This window comes from Monopterus albus, unplaced genomic scaffold (genome assembly GCF_001952655.1).
Source record: "Monopterus albus unplaced genomic scaffold, M_albus_1.0 scaffold134.1, whole genome shotgun sequence".
NCBI lineage: Eukaryota > Metazoa > Chordata > Actinopteri > Synbranchiformes > Synbranchidae > Monopterus > Monopterus albus.
The window spans coordinates 265437-282234 of NW_018128014.1; the positions used below are offsets into that span (position 1 = coordinate 265437).

Genomic DNA, 16798 nt, shown 5'->3' on the forward strand with positions numbered 1-16798 from the left:
TCATAGTGCAAATAAGAAAACAGGGCTTCACACTATCAGAGACTGTAACAATGAAGGCACTCACAAGCACGACGTCTCAGCAGCAGTGACAACACCAGACGCAGACCCACAGCCAACTGATGCATCAAACTTTGGAAATACTCATAAAAATTGAACTTTGTTAAAAAAAAATAAGTACTCTGTAGTCATGTAAACTATTTATGATGAGATCATTGGAATGTATGAAAATATTTTAAAAGCTGTCTTATATAAATATGTAAATTCATTCCCTCTCATCTAGAGCATTTATAAGGGTTATACAGGTATTTCAATTTATTATCTGCAGTAAGTCATGGTTTTCTTATTAAGAACCCAAAAATAAAAAGTAACCAAATGAGAGGAGGTGATTCTCATGTCACATAGGGAATGGCAACAAAATCCTCTTAAATGAATTAATGTCACATTCTCGTGAGAAGACGTACGGGAATAAGATCTATTTAACCAACTTTTTATGATCCGGCTGCAGTTTGTGCACAATGCTACTGTCCAGCCAAGAAAGTAATTTGAAGGGAATGTTGTTAAATACACCCAGTGCCTGTCCCATCTCTGTCACATACAGTACATTCATATACACATCAAGAAATTAGTCAAATACTTTTTGCAAATATTTAAGTGCATCTAAAGGGTGAGCCACTGGATATATGTATAAAAATGTCAAATTAAGTAAATCGCTTAGTCTATTTAATTTTGTGCAGTTTTTTTAATGACAGAAATTAGCTGAGTCTTAATGTGGTCAAGTCCACCCAGTTGGTACTTCAAGGTGGTTAAAACAAACACTCAGAATTACTGGCAGCCACAGTCGGAGCCTGGTCTGACTGTTTGTTCCCTTGACAAACGCATTTTATCACATTTCAAAGCCTCTCACTCACTCGTACACACTCTCACATTCTGACAAACACTGCAGCTCTCTCTCTCTCTCTCTCTCTTTCTCGATGAAAACAAATGATATACACATTCAGACTTCACCGACAACTTCTGCACCACATTTGCTCCGACACTCACTACTGGGCTTTAGCTTTCGTGGTCTTCATTGCTCTGGCACCCGGATTTATCTGGATTGGAAGAGCCTTCAAAACGCTGCGAGGCGATGACTGAATGGTGAGACGTACTTTTTCTCACTACGTCGCCTTTCCTCCACAGAGTGATCTCCTGCAACAACACAACACTAATGATACACAAATCATATAAAGAAATGTGGTTTCTCACATCTACCCTGCTATGAATTGTTACTAGAGGTCAGCAGGTGGCTTTATAAATAAACAAACTTTCTAATGAACAGAGAAACTACTTTAAAGTAATCAGACTCATGAGCCATTAAATTAAATCACTTTCTAGTCTCAAGATTTTGTTTCAGTGACAGTAAGTTTATGTAAAATGTAGCTGTAGACAATCTTACAACTGTCACCTGAATGACATTTTTTAGATATTTTACCCATTTCTGATCATGATAATTGAATGAATGCCTGGCTTTCCTGGTGAACAGTATACATCCAGTCAGAAAGCTGCTGGCTTGTTCCCCTAGCAACTAATGATGACTTTCATTTCATTTCATTTCTGTTGCTTCAGTGCTTTCTTGTTGAGAACTAGATGAGAAGATCAATGCCACTCTGCAGTTTATACAATAAATATGAATCTACAGACAGCAGCTGGCTAACTTTGCTTTAGCACAGGGCCTGAAACAAGGGGAATCAGCCAGGTTTGGACCAGTAGCTTCCTGAACTCCCAACCAAGAAGCAATCCACCTCATAATCCCATGTGAATTGGCAACTTGGCCATTTTACACTTCAGTTTTTGGATAGGTTAAATAAATAAGATATAACATGATAATTAGTGAGTTTTAGAAGTGATGGCAGGAAGATTTTGTTTCCACTGGACAGAGCCAGGTTAGCTGTTTCCTGTCTTTGTGCAAAACTAAGCTAACTGGCTTAGTTAGCTTAAAAGCTGGCAAGTAAACAAAAGTATTTTACATGAATTTACAATGATACTGGAAAAGCTGGAACCACTGAATATTTGGCACTTGTAGTTGAAAAATGTCTGAAACAATTTATTGATTATCAAAGTATTTACCAATTCATTTTCTGTCAGGCAAGTAATCAACTAAATTAATGGCTGCAGCTCTAGTTGGAACTGTAGGTATGTACCAAATTTTAGGTAGAGGATAGATCACAACAAAACTGATGAGAAATATAATTTTAAAATAATTGTAATTGAAAAAACAATATTCAACCGATTAAAGGGGTGCGCCAGCAAGTTAGGGGATTTAAAAACAGAAAGGTCAAAACTGAAGCAGCAGACACCAGAAAGCTTCATCCAAAGCCACGAAGCACAATTCCAAATAGCTTAGCATCCAGAAAAGCAAAGCAAATGAACCACCAGTCTGTGTGTAGGTTAAAGGAAATAGTACAAATAGCTTCCAAGCAAACATGAAGCCATAATACAGCATGCATACCTGCTGTTTGAAATAGCGTCTTTCCTCCTCATCAACGAGGACCAGGTTGAGGTAGTACCGCACAGAGAACTTCTTGTTAACGTCCCTCATGGTGGGCGTCATCTCATAGCCTGCTAGAAACAGCCTGATGGGAATGGACTCCCCTCCACAAATAGTCAGAAACATGTTTAGTATGCAACAAATGAACCTGACAACAAAAGCACAGCTCATTACCTGCTACAGGCTGTAAAACCCATTATCATTACCTCGGACTGGGGCACCGTCCATGATTTCATACTTCGCTATGGTGTCGTTCTCATGGTAGACGCTGGGGCCTGTGCCAGTTGTCTCTCGCCTGATGATGTCAAGCTCCATATGTTTGATCTTAATCCTCACCAGCAGAAAGTAAATCTTTCCTACGATCACATCTTTTAGGTGATACCTGCAAACAAATGGTGGCATCACCTGTCAAAACCAAACACTCCTTTTCTCACTCAGGTGCAATTCTGATCTGATTCTGGTCACACTTATAAATGTAAGTCATTTTAGTGGATTATTGTACAAACAAGTCGTACTTTGATTTATTGTACTCAAACTCTATGTGTAGACAGTCCTCAATCCCCACTTCCATCTTGATGGAGGAGTTGAGTTCAGGGTAGGTACTGAGTGTGTGGACCACAATGTCCTTCTCTTTGCTGATGTCATTCAGCCTCTGGCCTACTGTCGCCCTCAGGAAGTAGCTGGAAACAAATGTAAAGATGAGCTCACATGCCATTATATGGCTATGAAAACAAGACTGTAACAGCTGGTTCCTACTGTCCTCCCTCTTATGGCTGCCTGAGTGTAGCTGATTTTAAACATGCAGAAGTTCAACCTATTCTGAAAGGTCCAGACTTAAACACTGTGGTGACCAGGCTTTTGTGGTGTTGGTTCCAAGACTGTGGAACAGCCTTCCACCAGGCATTCAGTGCTCCCAGTCTGGCTCTCTTTTACTCAATTCTTAAAACTTGTTTATTCAGGCAGGTGTTTAACACCGGCACAGATGAGGGCATCTGTATGCCCATGTACTATGTTACTGTGATTTTTATGTGGTGATTTGCCTTTTGGTTTTGTGTGTACTTTCTTTAGTGCTTCTTGTTTGTTGCTCCAGTCTTTTGTTGTCATCCTACTGTGAAACGCTTTGCAACCTAGGATTAGAATGGTGCTATATAAATAAAGGTTTTCTTGCTTGGTTGCTATAGCCAGAGTGTGCAACACACGAGGAATGAACAAAAAAAACTGCTCATATGGAACAGAAAGACAACCATAATATTCTGAGCTTCATACTACAAATGAGGTAAAAACTGCAAGAACTGTCAGAGGAATGGCCATGTTGTTATGAAAAAGATTTGTCCCCTGCACGTTATCTTTAGGCTTAAGGACAATGTCTGACAGTGAGGGGCTTCAATGAGGCTTGGCCTGAGTTTGGTGTTAGCTGTGTCATTATACATCAGCATTTTGGAAAATAAACTTATTTGCTTACTTGCAGAGAGTTTGAAGAGAATACTGATACCACTCTCACATTTGTCTATTAAATATGAAGCTAGAACCAGCAGCTAATTAGCATAGCTTAGCATAAAGACCAGAAGCAGGTGGAAAGTGTTAGCTTGACTCTGATCAAGGATAAGAAACTACAAACACCTCTAAAATTCACTAATGACGTCACATTTGTTTAACCCTTAAAACAAACAATACATAAAAATGACAACTTGTGTCTTTTATGGATTGTGGTCCTGCACATCTAAGTCAAATATAAGTGTGGCATTCCTCTTCTAATATAACGTATGTCTCAGCAAGAAATAAAATGAGGTCAAATTATTTCTCTAGCATGTTAATGTTAGCATTTCAGCATGTTACATACTGGCTTAACATTACTATCACAACATGTGTAGAGCTACCATGATGACAAGTACTGTCTTTACTGTTTGTATGCTGTCACGACCTGAAACGCCGGCTAAGCAGAAAATAAATGACTATACCTTCTAATTAAATAACAGAGGTTTATTCAAAACGTGAAACACTTACTGAAGATTCATGTGCTGCTGTTTCTTCACCTAATGACATATCATATATGGAGCATGCTGAGTTTGAACCAGTCGAGCTAGTGGCAACATGAATGTTGCTAATCAACTATTATGTACGGTGCAAAAAACTGTATGGGGTATATTAAAAAAATCCTACCAAATCTGAGCTGCAAATATTTCATGCACACAGCATAGCTCACCGTAACTTGACGTTTTGACCAGTGTAAGACTCGTAGGGTTTTTCCACATGTGTGAACTCAAAGTCAAATGTCTGTGACTGTGTGAGTTCCCCTGGCCGAGCCAAGTCTTTCACAAGGGACACAAACTCGTGGCGATTTCCTCTGTCATAGTACAGCTCTGGAAAGGACACATGAAAAACATCAGACCTTTACACTTTAATGCATTCCAATAAAGAGTTTGTGCAAGCTTTTCCTTTAATGCTGAGAGCTGCAAAGAGCCAAGATTTGATCTGAGACTGCAGGCTTTGTCTTGATTACTGCTGGAGTCCAGCATTTTAGCCCAAAACATCATTCAGATGATAATGTTATTTAGTGACTTGACCTCAGAGTATGTCCACTGAACACAGTAAATTACATATACTGTCAGATATTCTCCCACTCTTACTACATCTTCTTATATGGAGACAAATTATGGTAGGAAAGAGATGGGTGCTGCAGTGAAGAAAAAAATGAATTCATGATAAAAGTGTCTAGAAAGAATCAAGAGGAACTTCTTACCATTGGTGTAAAACATGAGTTTAACCTAACGACTGCATTTTAAAACATTACAACAGAACTGAAACGAGATAATTAAGATCCTTAAAGGATAAGTTCAGTCAGTCTCTACATGAATAGTCTTTTGAACAGTCCCCACACAGGGACTAAAACCAATAACAAACTGCCTCTACTCATGTCTGTCAGACTCTAAGCTGGATTAGCTTCTTCGTCTGTGTCATAGACCACCACTGCTGTTGAAAAATGATTTAAAAACACATCACGGTGAAACACACTGCTGTAGTTGGTGATACTGTAAAAACTTACAATTGTTTGGAGTTGTCATGGCAACATTTTAAAGTAATCTGCAGATCTGGTGTTTTGTAATGAAGAAACATGTCACAATCCTATTAATATAGAAAATGACCAAACCTATGCTTTAAAAAGATGTAAAAGAACTGTAGCTGGACTGAATAAGGAGTTATCAGTAAAGCATTGCAGGCCACGACACACATTGTTGTTTTCCTGTCACAGGTCTGAATACTTCTTCAGTCAGCTAATTATTTAGTCAAGACAGCATAAATGTAAAAATACACACACTGACTTTTCAAGTCTCAGCTATCGGATTGTGTTTTTGTAGTATATATGATGTACCTGTAACTTCAAGGAAGAAGGGGGTAACAAGCTCCACTTTATTTATATATAGTAGTAGTACTTACAAATAGGTATTGGAAAATACAGCACAGGTACATCATTATTACACTGTAAATTTGGAATACTTAGTCTCTAAGTTGAAACCTGTAAATTAAATCATTACCAAGCTATATCTTTTAGTTCAAGTAGGCCCCAAAGCCAGCGTTACACAGTGCAACCTTTGTGCAGTTTGTTGCAGAGTTCAAATGAAATGCTGTTTTTGTTTTATTTAGTTTTAATAGAACTCCTACATAGCTATCATGACACAGCACAGTTGTGATACTTGAACAATCAGGTGTATAGTTTTATGTTTATACTATCGTGGCTAAATAATAAGTTAACTAATTTCCACTCCACTGGTGGTGGAAGTATTCAGACCTGTGAATGCAGAATTACTCCACTATCAGTAAAGGTCCCGCAGTCGACTCATACATAAAGTATTATCATTAAATATATATCTGTTAGGCGGTAGGCTTGCTCATTGTGCGGCTCTGGTAGCCTGTCAGTGCTCCATTTGTATAACTTATCGGGGTTATTATTACTAACGAATAAACACACGAACAAGTAAAATAAGTGTTGCAGCTGGTCAAGGTAGACTAAATTTTAATAACTTGTCCGCGAAACTTGTTTTCTTGTGAAAACCACAAACAAAATGATACATCACCATTTCTAATGGCCAGACGGAGCTTGCTAACAGCATACCAGTAACTTTCTAAGTCTCTAACATATTACATTATGCGTAACTTCAGGTCCGGACCTGTGTCTGTAAACTACTTCTTAGTCTGCAAGTCGAGTTCGGACAGAACTGCTGACAGAAAAGTTGACCGAGACAGCCCGCCGGCGGTCACGTGTCTGCTGGTGTTAGGCTGCACCCACAACTGTCACGAGACTCGACGCTTCAAACGGACACTTGTTACGACAGGGCAACAACACTTTGGGTGGTCAGAGTGAAGACAAAGTGGTTGTTAGGCCACATTTCATAAACTACATAGTGTGAGTGTATAGTTGTGTTGTCAGAGCCTGTAGCTAGCTCCACAACACATACTTTGGCCACTTCTATCAGCGCGCTCACGGCGAAGCGCAGGCCTGCCAGCTGCTCACCTATCTGGCCGATAAATTCAACCTTAATGCCGCTGTGCTCCAGCCTCTTCCCAGGGTATTTGAGCGTAACGTTGACTTTCCCGGACACCGTTTCTCCATCGTAGAAGAGAAAATATTTGTCCTTCTTGCCGTCTTCGCTTTTATGCTCCGCTTTCTTTCTCGTTTCGGCGTCATTCAGAATTATATCGATATCAGCACTTTGACCAAAACCAAAGAAGCTCATGACTGCACGTCAGTGACCGTCGCTGAACCCCGGTGACACAGACCTCCTGTCGTACAAACAACACTCTATAGTCTGTTTTTTGTTTTGTATTGTTTTTTTTCCCCTGAGACCTCGTAGCAAACAGCGCTTCCCAAATGACTGAATACTTCGAGTTACAACCGGCTGACTGCGCATGCGCCGACAGTGATCAGGAAAAGATGCGTTCTTCTTCTTCAGCTGTTTATTGGCGGTTTGCCGGAAAAGACGCGTTTATGGGGAGAGTTTTTTTAAACTGTTGATATAAACTTTACTTTCAGTGCTAAAGTAAAACAACAGTATTTGGTGGAATGTAACCATTTTACATACTGGTATCTGCACTTTTTGGCGCAGTATCAACTGGCGAAAAAAAAAAATTCCGGCTGTTATGAGAGTTTGTAGTTTGTTGCCCGACGTTTCAGGTGTTTGTGGGCATGCTGCTAGTTCTCTGCAATGGTTCCTTTTTGGCTTGTGTTGCCTGAAAATGCAACAGCGCAATCCTTTATCTAGAAAAATAAATAAAACAAAGAAATTCAGAGAGATGTTTTAAAATGGTAATTTTTAATGATAATGATAATAACTCATAAGTGAAACACTGTTAAAACACAACACCTCCTTAGTATCATAGTAAGGTAAACAAGTTAGAACCTCATTTTTATCAAAAAGAGCCATCGTCCGCTGCAGGCAAATAGCATTGTTCTCTATGTGCAGCTGGCTGTGAGACTAGTGCTCAGGGACTGTCTACAAAGTGCAAGACTGAAAAGAGTTTCTACAAAAAAATATTGAGCAACTTCATTCTGATATATTCTAGTGTCACCAAAATCACACTGCACATAAATGGCCATCTGATGATTATACTACAACATTTACTTTGAAAAATATACTCTTGCATAATTGTGGCGAATTACAGTGTAATGTCACCAGAATCATTACACACATCAATTATTTTCTTATACTTTATGCCACCAAAGTAGCTGCATTCCACTTACATTACCAAGGTGGTGGACTTGTGTTTTTGATGGAAGAGAGTGCTGTGTAATATATACTAGGGAGACGCACAGTTAGTTATGGTGCCATATAGATGCATGGAGAGAGAGGAGAAGAGCTAAGAGCATCATGGGAGGGCCCCCGGCATCTAGGCCTATAGCAGCATAACTAAGAGAGGGCTCAGGGTCACCTGGGCCAGCCCTCACTATAAGCTTTATGAAAAAATAAAATCTTAAGTCTAGTCTTCAAGGTAGAGGGGGTGTACTACATGTATAAGAGTGGAGTTAGTGAATATTTTAGTAGGAGCCCTTTCAGTCTTGTACTTTGTAGACAGTCCCTGCAGGCTAGCCTCACAGCTGCACATAGGGACCAATGTTATTTGTCTTCATCAGAGGATGGCTTGTTTTGATAAAAATTAGGCTGTAGCTGGTCTACCTTACGATACTAAAGAGGTGTTGTGTTTTAACAACTTTGCACTTTTGACTTATTGATCTGGAAATTTCAAATCTGTTAATATATTTCCAACCTTCCTGAAGTTGGTCCTCCTACATTTCTCTTGCTAGGAACTGCTGCACTATAATCCCTCTGTGTTTGCTGATACATGGCATGACTGCTTGAGCTATTAAAACTAAATAGTGAAGTCTGCAACTCAAAGTGAAAACAGTATTCTAGATACAATGAAAAGGTTAAATCAACAGCCAACATTCACTGTGTGTGTACCAACAAAGGTGAGGCTATGACCAGCTGCAGCTCTGTGACAGTGTGTGTTTTGGCAGTTATTTGTGTTTTGTTTTGTTGCATACAGTACTACATTATTTTGTGGTCAAATGTATCATCGCTGACCTCTGTAAGCCTATTAAGACATTTTCCATGTAGGTCTTTGTTAAATCAATAAGTGATTCTTTAAAGAAATGGACCATTTATCACCTGCACTGACATTTTGTCCTCAACATCCTAAACCCCCTCCAGATATGTGGCACTATGCTTCTCTCCTTGTGACATATGCATCTACTATAGATGTAAACTTTCTGAGATAATGGTAGATCAGTGGATGATTATGTTCAGCATCAACATCTGCTTACAGAGAAAGCATACTGTAGACAGACTGCTGCATATGTGTCAGACAGAATGGGCCAGACAGAATGTCACACAGTTTAAAGTTGTGGTATATTACCTACATTTGTTGGCAGAACTAAGGATCATATGGTGTAAATATACACAGCCAGTATTAAGAAAATGACCCCAATGTGGAAATAAACAAGTTCTGTCATAGCTGTGATTAATTTCCGGATACCAGTTTGCTCAGTGTAAAATCTCATGACCAGTTACTGTGTATTAAATCAGTGTCCATCTGTAGTTTGTCATGCAGTTCTCACATTATGAATTTATAGTCATCTTGTAGGAAGACTTAACTGTCACTGAACAACATGTTTAGCATAAATCTGAAACATTAACAAAAGTGACCATATAAAGTTTTACAAGCTACTGAAAAACATTTAAGAAATGAAGTTGAATAAGTCAAAATATAAAGACATTATGGACATTTGTCTTGAAATTTTGACATACTCTAGAAGAATTGCTCTTAAGAACTTAGGCAAGGCGACAGTGGTGGAGCAGTTGTCTCCCAACCAGAAGGCTGAAGGTTCGAATCTCAGTGCCTCCAGTCCACCTGTTGAAGTGTCCTTGGGCAAGACACTGACCTGCACCCTGAGCAGGCGCCTCAGATGGCGGTTCTGTACTGGAAGCAAATTCCTTGTGTGTAACGTACTTGGCCAATAAAGGTGATTATCCTTAGTGCACCCAAATGCAGACATGACTGATATTTAGAAACTAACATGGTGAAAACTCTCATTGAAAAAAGACTCATTGTGAGCACTGATACACAGAGTCTGCAGAACCCCTGAGAGGACAGGTCAACTCAAAAGCTCTACCTGACAGAATATAACACAAAGACATCTAAACAAACTAACAACTAAACAGCACAGTCATGGAGCGATACAATGACTTGGAAAGATGTAACAAGAATAACAAATTCAAAGAAACAAAATAAAATCCAAAAGAGGAGAGGCTCACAATGAGGCAGGACCAACAGGAACAAAGCAGGTTGCGGTGCACAGACGAACCAGCAAACCAACTCAGTGAAGTGAGGAGAATATGAGGGCTGAGACATCCAGACAATGAGTAACTGGTCAAGGCAATGAGTGGTAAGCAATGGCATGACTCAAACTGAGGCAGGTGAGAAGATATGGAACAGGAAATGCTTTCAAAATAAAAGTAAAAACAGGAAGTAGTCCCAAACCATGACAAGCTACTTTAACAATTATATTTCCCGTGTAGATTTAAGTCTAAGACTTATTTTAATTATTTAGGAATCAGATCAGTGTGCCTTGAAAGCAAAGTTTGAATAAAGGCTGCTGTCCTATATTCTGTCCTAACTGAATGTGGAGATGATACCTTCATGTAATCCAATGTCTAGACATTTCACAGCTGTTGCCTTTCATGACGTGATGACCTCTTTGGGTGTCTGACGCCTTTTATGTTGTCTGCTGTCTGAAAAACATTTACCAGTTGTTTGCTCATATGACTGATTATTCTTTATAATGTCAGACAATGAATTTCTGTTTCTATCTTGATAAAAGGTGATGGATAGTGCTGTAAAATGAATTTATTGAATTCACTTTTAATTAAAATAGTGTCACTAAATCAAACCCCAAATCATCAAAATGGAATTACAGCAGAGAAAAAAGGGTCAGGATGATCTGTTAGTAACAGCTGAAGTTGTTGTTGCTATGTATGACAATGTGTCAAAATCTCTGCCAACATGATCACATTGCCAAGACCTTTCTGTTTTTATCTCAGCATGCTGACTGATAATGAAACAGTACAGACCAAAAACATTCAGGGTTCGTAAGGTTATATTAGAACGGTAATAGGTCGAGGATCACTAGTTACTCTGTTAAAAATATAAGTAATGTAACGTTTAATTCATTCATCAAAGTAATGCAACTTTGATTACTTTTCTAAAGAAAATGTATGAAACTGGGCAATAAAACTGAAAGGTTCTATGAAATTTAAACTAGGAGGTGTAAACCTCACCAAAGTGCTCCAGACTTTTTTAAAGGTTCTTCAACATAACTTCAGTTGCGTAATATATTACTGTTGAAACATGTAGCCTACTGAACAGGCATCAAGCAAAACCCTGGAGGACTTCAGGAGGAAACTACTGAACCTCCAGCACTGAAAGGCTGTCTGACAACGTGACCATGGCCCAGGCCTGGCACACTCAGCTTGCTTAGAGCAGTGTGCGTTGATTTGATTGATAGACCAGAGAACCAATCAAAAGCGGCGTTCAAACTTTAACTCGTGCTGCCACATGACTGGAGCCTATCTAGATGTATTATGGAGACGGCTCCTTGTTAGCCGTCCTACCCTCGACATTGCTATTTGTCCCAAAGGATTTGCTGACCTGTGTTATCCAGAAATATGCCAAAAGAACACATTCATGCACAATGAAAAGACTCAAAGAATGAACATTATTCTAAGCTTTTACCCAAAAGAATTTTCAGATGTAACATTTTGATTAGTAACTGTAATTTAATTATATATATTTTTTCTCAGTAACTGTAACCAAGTACACTCACATATATATTTTTTAAAATTTAATTACAGTAACTAGTTACTCAACAACATTGTAAACATCTGACAGCATGTTGTACCCATTTTAAGCACAATCGGTCAGGTGTGTGCAATAGTACAAGACCAGGTAAACTCATTTCGGTGTGTGGAACTGTCACAGGAACTACAAATACACCAAAATGATAACAATAACAATGATTTGATTCAAATTGCTATTTTACTTGCTTTCACCTAGTCTTTGCAGTGAGCGACTAAAGACAAAGTTTGGAAGTGTGGACACAGTTCTCTGATAGCAGTGCTGCGCCACTTGAGGGCAGAATGGACTCACAGCAGGAGTCGGATCAGTCCCAGTGTTAGTCCCTAGTTCACTGTCGGTTCAGAGCGTTTCTGCTTTTAAGCCCCTACTATTTCGTGCTATTAAGTATTTTAAATTTCCAGGTGAAAATATATCCAACAGGACAATGAAAAATAGGACAGCACCGCATGAATTTTTTTGAGGATCAGCGCCCAGTGATATAAACTGGGTTGAGTGCGTTTTCCATTTATCATTCAAAATATACTGTATCTGACACCCATCTGTTTCTTATTAGTCCAGATTTTAACTCATTACAGGATGGAAAAGCTTCTGAAACTTTATCAAGGTTTGCACTTTGTAACCAGTGATGGTATTTTATACAAGAGTGACTGGTCAATAACACATTTTTAATGAAAAGTAAATACCAGCCACATATGCTGATACGTATGTCCATTGAAGTCAGTACCATTTAGCCACATGTTGCACACACATATCAGCTAGCACCATATGTGTTTAGAGGAAGGATCGGTTGATACAAATTGTGTGTGTGACTTAGCCCATTACGAGTCTCTTCTGGGAAGAGATTTTCTTAACTGCATAATTAGTTCTGGTGACCTATGAAAAGAGATTGTAATCATTCTCCTTTGTTAACAGTTTTATGATCAAGCTAGAAATCATTTGAATGACTCCCCTCAGGCAGGCTGGGACGACTGAAAGCTTCACATGATTCTTCAACTCTTTCTCATATTTGGACAAATGACTTCTGACTCTGAACAAGCAGAGCCCCTCTAGCTGAAACCAATCATTTATAAAGGGCCGAGAGCGGTAGCTCCTCAGATAGACAAATATCAGATCAATGTGTCAGTTCATCACATCATGCTGTGATATTTCCTAAACAGGCTACATCCTTATGTCAAATCAGATTTTCTCCCATCTGTTTTCCTCCCCACTGAGGCGTCTGCTCTGCCCACACTTCTGCTCGCAGCTCTCTGCTCGGTCTGCACTGCAGTCAAAGATTGACAGAAAAACTGAAATACTGCATATTGATAATGTTTGATGATATTAAGATTAGACCGATAAATCAGCCAGTGTTACTGTGGAGCTGAGTTTCTCTACCACTCAAAAGGTCACCCTGCTAGTCCTAAAAAAGATCAGCCGGTTTTCAAAGACTAATAAAATGTAAGTGACATTTTAGGTTTCTAGAACACACTGGGTATGAAACGGATCAAATTAGCAGCAAATATTTTTAAAAACCTGCATCATCAGAGAAACTAGCAACAATTTTTGTGGATGAATTGAAACCAAACTCTCACAGTAAAATGTCCATCGTGATTTATCACTTTAATTTTCTAAAAAGCACATTATGTGAAAGTGTACCCAAATTTTAAAAAAAGCAAACTCAACCCACATAAATTCATGGTTTTGAAATAAAATGTTTTGAATGATATTAACTGAGTGGTACGAATAAGATTTTAATTAATGCAGCACTAACCTGTTTGTGCTTCCATATACTTCATAAAGCTCCCATTAAAATAAGACTGTTAACCTCAATGTGATTTTATCCTGGTAAAAAACAGCTGAATAAAATAAATAAAAATACAGGTACGATGTGCAGTGTGAGCCACAGATCCTTAGCATTTGGCTCATTCTGCCTCAGTTTGCCTTTACTGTTACTGTGTGTTACCGTAGCGGTCACTGAGACAAAGATGTTTTGTAGAAAGCTGATCAAATCATTTACAGTTGTGAACAGAGTACACATTACCAGCATAAAAAGAAACAAATTCATCAATAGAGAAACATTTATAGAATTTACTGAACAGAATAGTCCCACTGTATGGCAGTAAGATGATGCAGGGAGAGAGGACATTACTGGCAGTAGGTTTCAACACAACTAACCACAGATATGACTGTTCACTCACAACACCTCGTAACTTTGGATACATACTGTATTGCATAACTTTCCGACTAAGACTGTGCAGCTTTAATGAATCAGCCTCCAAAACTCTGTGTCAGCCTTCTGTTCAACCACTAAAAACGTAAATGTTTGAAAACGCCCTTCATTTCTCATTAAATGAGGTCCACAGTCCTAAACCCTTTAAAAAAGTGTTTTTTTTCTCATCCCATGTTAAATCAAATAGACAACACAAACATGAACTGATTTTTCTGACTTGAATAAAAGTGTCAATTGGCTCTGCTGCAAACAGCTTTATATTATTTCTGCTGAGCTCATTGATTATAATGGTCTTTATCCAGGAACTTGCTGCCAGTTGGCACCGTTATCAGAAAGGAACAAGCGAGCCGTTCTCAGTGCAGGAAATGGAAATGGCTTAACTCCCAGTAATAGATTACGGCTTTAGATCAACAGAGTTGTTGTCAGTGATATTTGATGGACCTTCACACTGAACAGGATTTCTGTGAAAAGCGGGAGACACTACTGTAGTGTTTGAGGAAGATTGGAAGAAGCAGAGAGATGACGAAATGACACAAGCAGCAGATACAGAATCCTCTGTTCAGTCGCACACATACTTGTACACCAGCAACAAATCACACACAAACTAATCTGGTTAGAAGTGAGTTTATTAATTACAAATCAAGTGGCTCTAAGATGAACACAAACAACCCCAGTGGGGCCTACATGGACATTCTACTGTATGTGAGTCTGGTTTTCTTACATGATGTACCAGTTCTCAGTCAGCACCTAGTTGAACAGTGCTGGATCACTGAAGCACTGCCATTCTTGAGCTGAAAGACAGTGGGACGTTAGCTTGGCTTAGCTTGCCCCGTGATACAGAACACTTTGAAAACCATGTCTCAGTGTGGTGTAAATATAATCACTGTCACGGCTGCCTTACAACACCCAGCCCCATGATAGGGCAGTGTAGGCCTACATGGAGCTGGTGAACATTAGTTCCTGTTTGCTGTTTGTGGCTGACGATGTGCATGAGCTCTGGTTTATAAAATGCTTGTCAGACTTACAAAATTACAGCTGAGTCTGAACAGAATGTTTATTTTTGAAAGAGGTTTAAATGCACTTATTGTTCATCCCTTTGGACAAGATGTCTACCAAATGAATGCAATGTAATAATGTAATATGTCTTTTTAAACCTGTTATAAACCAGAGCCCATATAAATGTCCCTGCTTTGGGCATCCATCTTTTTTTCCTTATAGTGCTATGTGTCTTTACCAAAAATATGCCCCACTATATTTAGGCACTAATATAGTTGTATGTCTGCTTCAATGTTTACACCTTCAAATCTATGAAAAAAAAGCTATTTACAAATTAGCAGATATGCAAAGAAGGGAGGTGGAAGTTTGCGGTGGCATCATTCCTCTCAAATGCCGTGCTCGTGGTTGAGACAAAGCGAAACACAAAGCCTCTGACAGTACTGCACAGTCGGGTGCAAAAGTTTGCATCCCCTTATTCTGAAATGGCAAAAAGAGTAAAACAAAGAATTGTTTTCTCATCAACATAATATTTAATGCACCTTCAGCCAGTACGACCGTTCCTTCATCACCAGAAGTAACAAAAATGGTCAGGGAGTCTTTAAAAAGAAAGTTATAGTAAAAAAATGGAAATCACATCAGACAACCAAGCAGTCTGGTAGATTTGGAACACGTAGACCAAGAAGACTGGGCTAAAGTTACACCTGAAAGGATACAAATGCTGCTCGGGGGGTACCCAGAGAGGTTGGAAGAGGTTAGGGTGGACAGACAAAGTATTAGAAATGTCATAAAAGGGGATAGAAACCTTTGCACTGATATGATTTCCATTATTTTACTATAATTTTCTTTTTAAACATTTTTGTTACTTCTGATGATGAAGTTGTACTGGCTAAATGCACATTAAATATTATATTATTATTATTATTTGAGAAAACAATTCTTTGTTTTACTCTTTTTGCCATTTCATTGTAAGGGGATGTAAAGTCCGTGCACCAGACTGTAGAGATGTACACGTAGGACAGAGCATGAAAAAACTGGATTACTTTAAAGGCAGAAGGCACTTAAAAGGAATGAACTTTGTAGAAGTGAGGATGGGGAGCGTCTGTATCTGTGTGCTGTGTGACTTGTATCGCACCATCTTCTGTAACCTACTTAACTGGGATCATGGTATATTTGGGGTTTTCTCTTTGTGCCTTAATGCTGCATGTTATCTTGGAAAAGTATGAGCAGTGTTGATAACCTCCTACAGGTGCATCTCAATAAATTAAAATATTGTGGAAAAGTCCATTTATTTCAGTAATTCAACTCAAATAGTGAAACTTGTGTATTATATAAATCCAATACACAGACTGAAGTAGTTTAAGCCGTTGGGTCTTTTAATTGTGATGGTTTTGGCCCACATTTAACAAAAACCCACCAAATCACTATCTCAATAAATTAGAATATGGTGACATGCCACTCAGCTAGTCAACTCAAAACACCTGCAAAGGTGTCCTGAGCCTTCAAAATGGTCACTCAGTTTGGTTCACTAGGCTACACAATCAGGGGGAAGACTGCTGATCTGACAGTTGTCCAGAAGACAATCATCAACACCCTTCACAAGGAGGGTAAGCCACAAACATTCATTGCCAAAGAAGCTGGCTGTTCACAGAGTGCTGTAT

At 38.9% G+C, this 16798-nt stretch overlaps 1 protein-coding gene across 1 annotated transcript; it reads right to left on the reverse strand.

The window, feature by feature from the left end:
- Positions 1–958: 958 nt before the first annotated feature.
- On the reverse strand, positions 959–7497 carry vps26bl (vacuolar protein sorting 26 homolog B, like). Its single transcript, XM_020613488.1, has 6 exons — positions 7038–7497; positions 4731–4887; positions 3043–3207; positions 2734–2909; positions 2489–2631; positions 959–1188 (listed from the first exon to the last, which is right to left on the reverse strand). The coding sequence occupies exons 1-6, from the start codon at positions 7258–7260 to the stop codon at positions 1051–1053; spliced, it is 1002 nt and encodes a 333-aa protein (XP_020469144.1). The 5' UTR covers positions 7261–7497; the 3' UTR covers positions 959–1050.
- Between the last annotated feature and the right edge of the window lie 9301 nt (positions 7498–16798).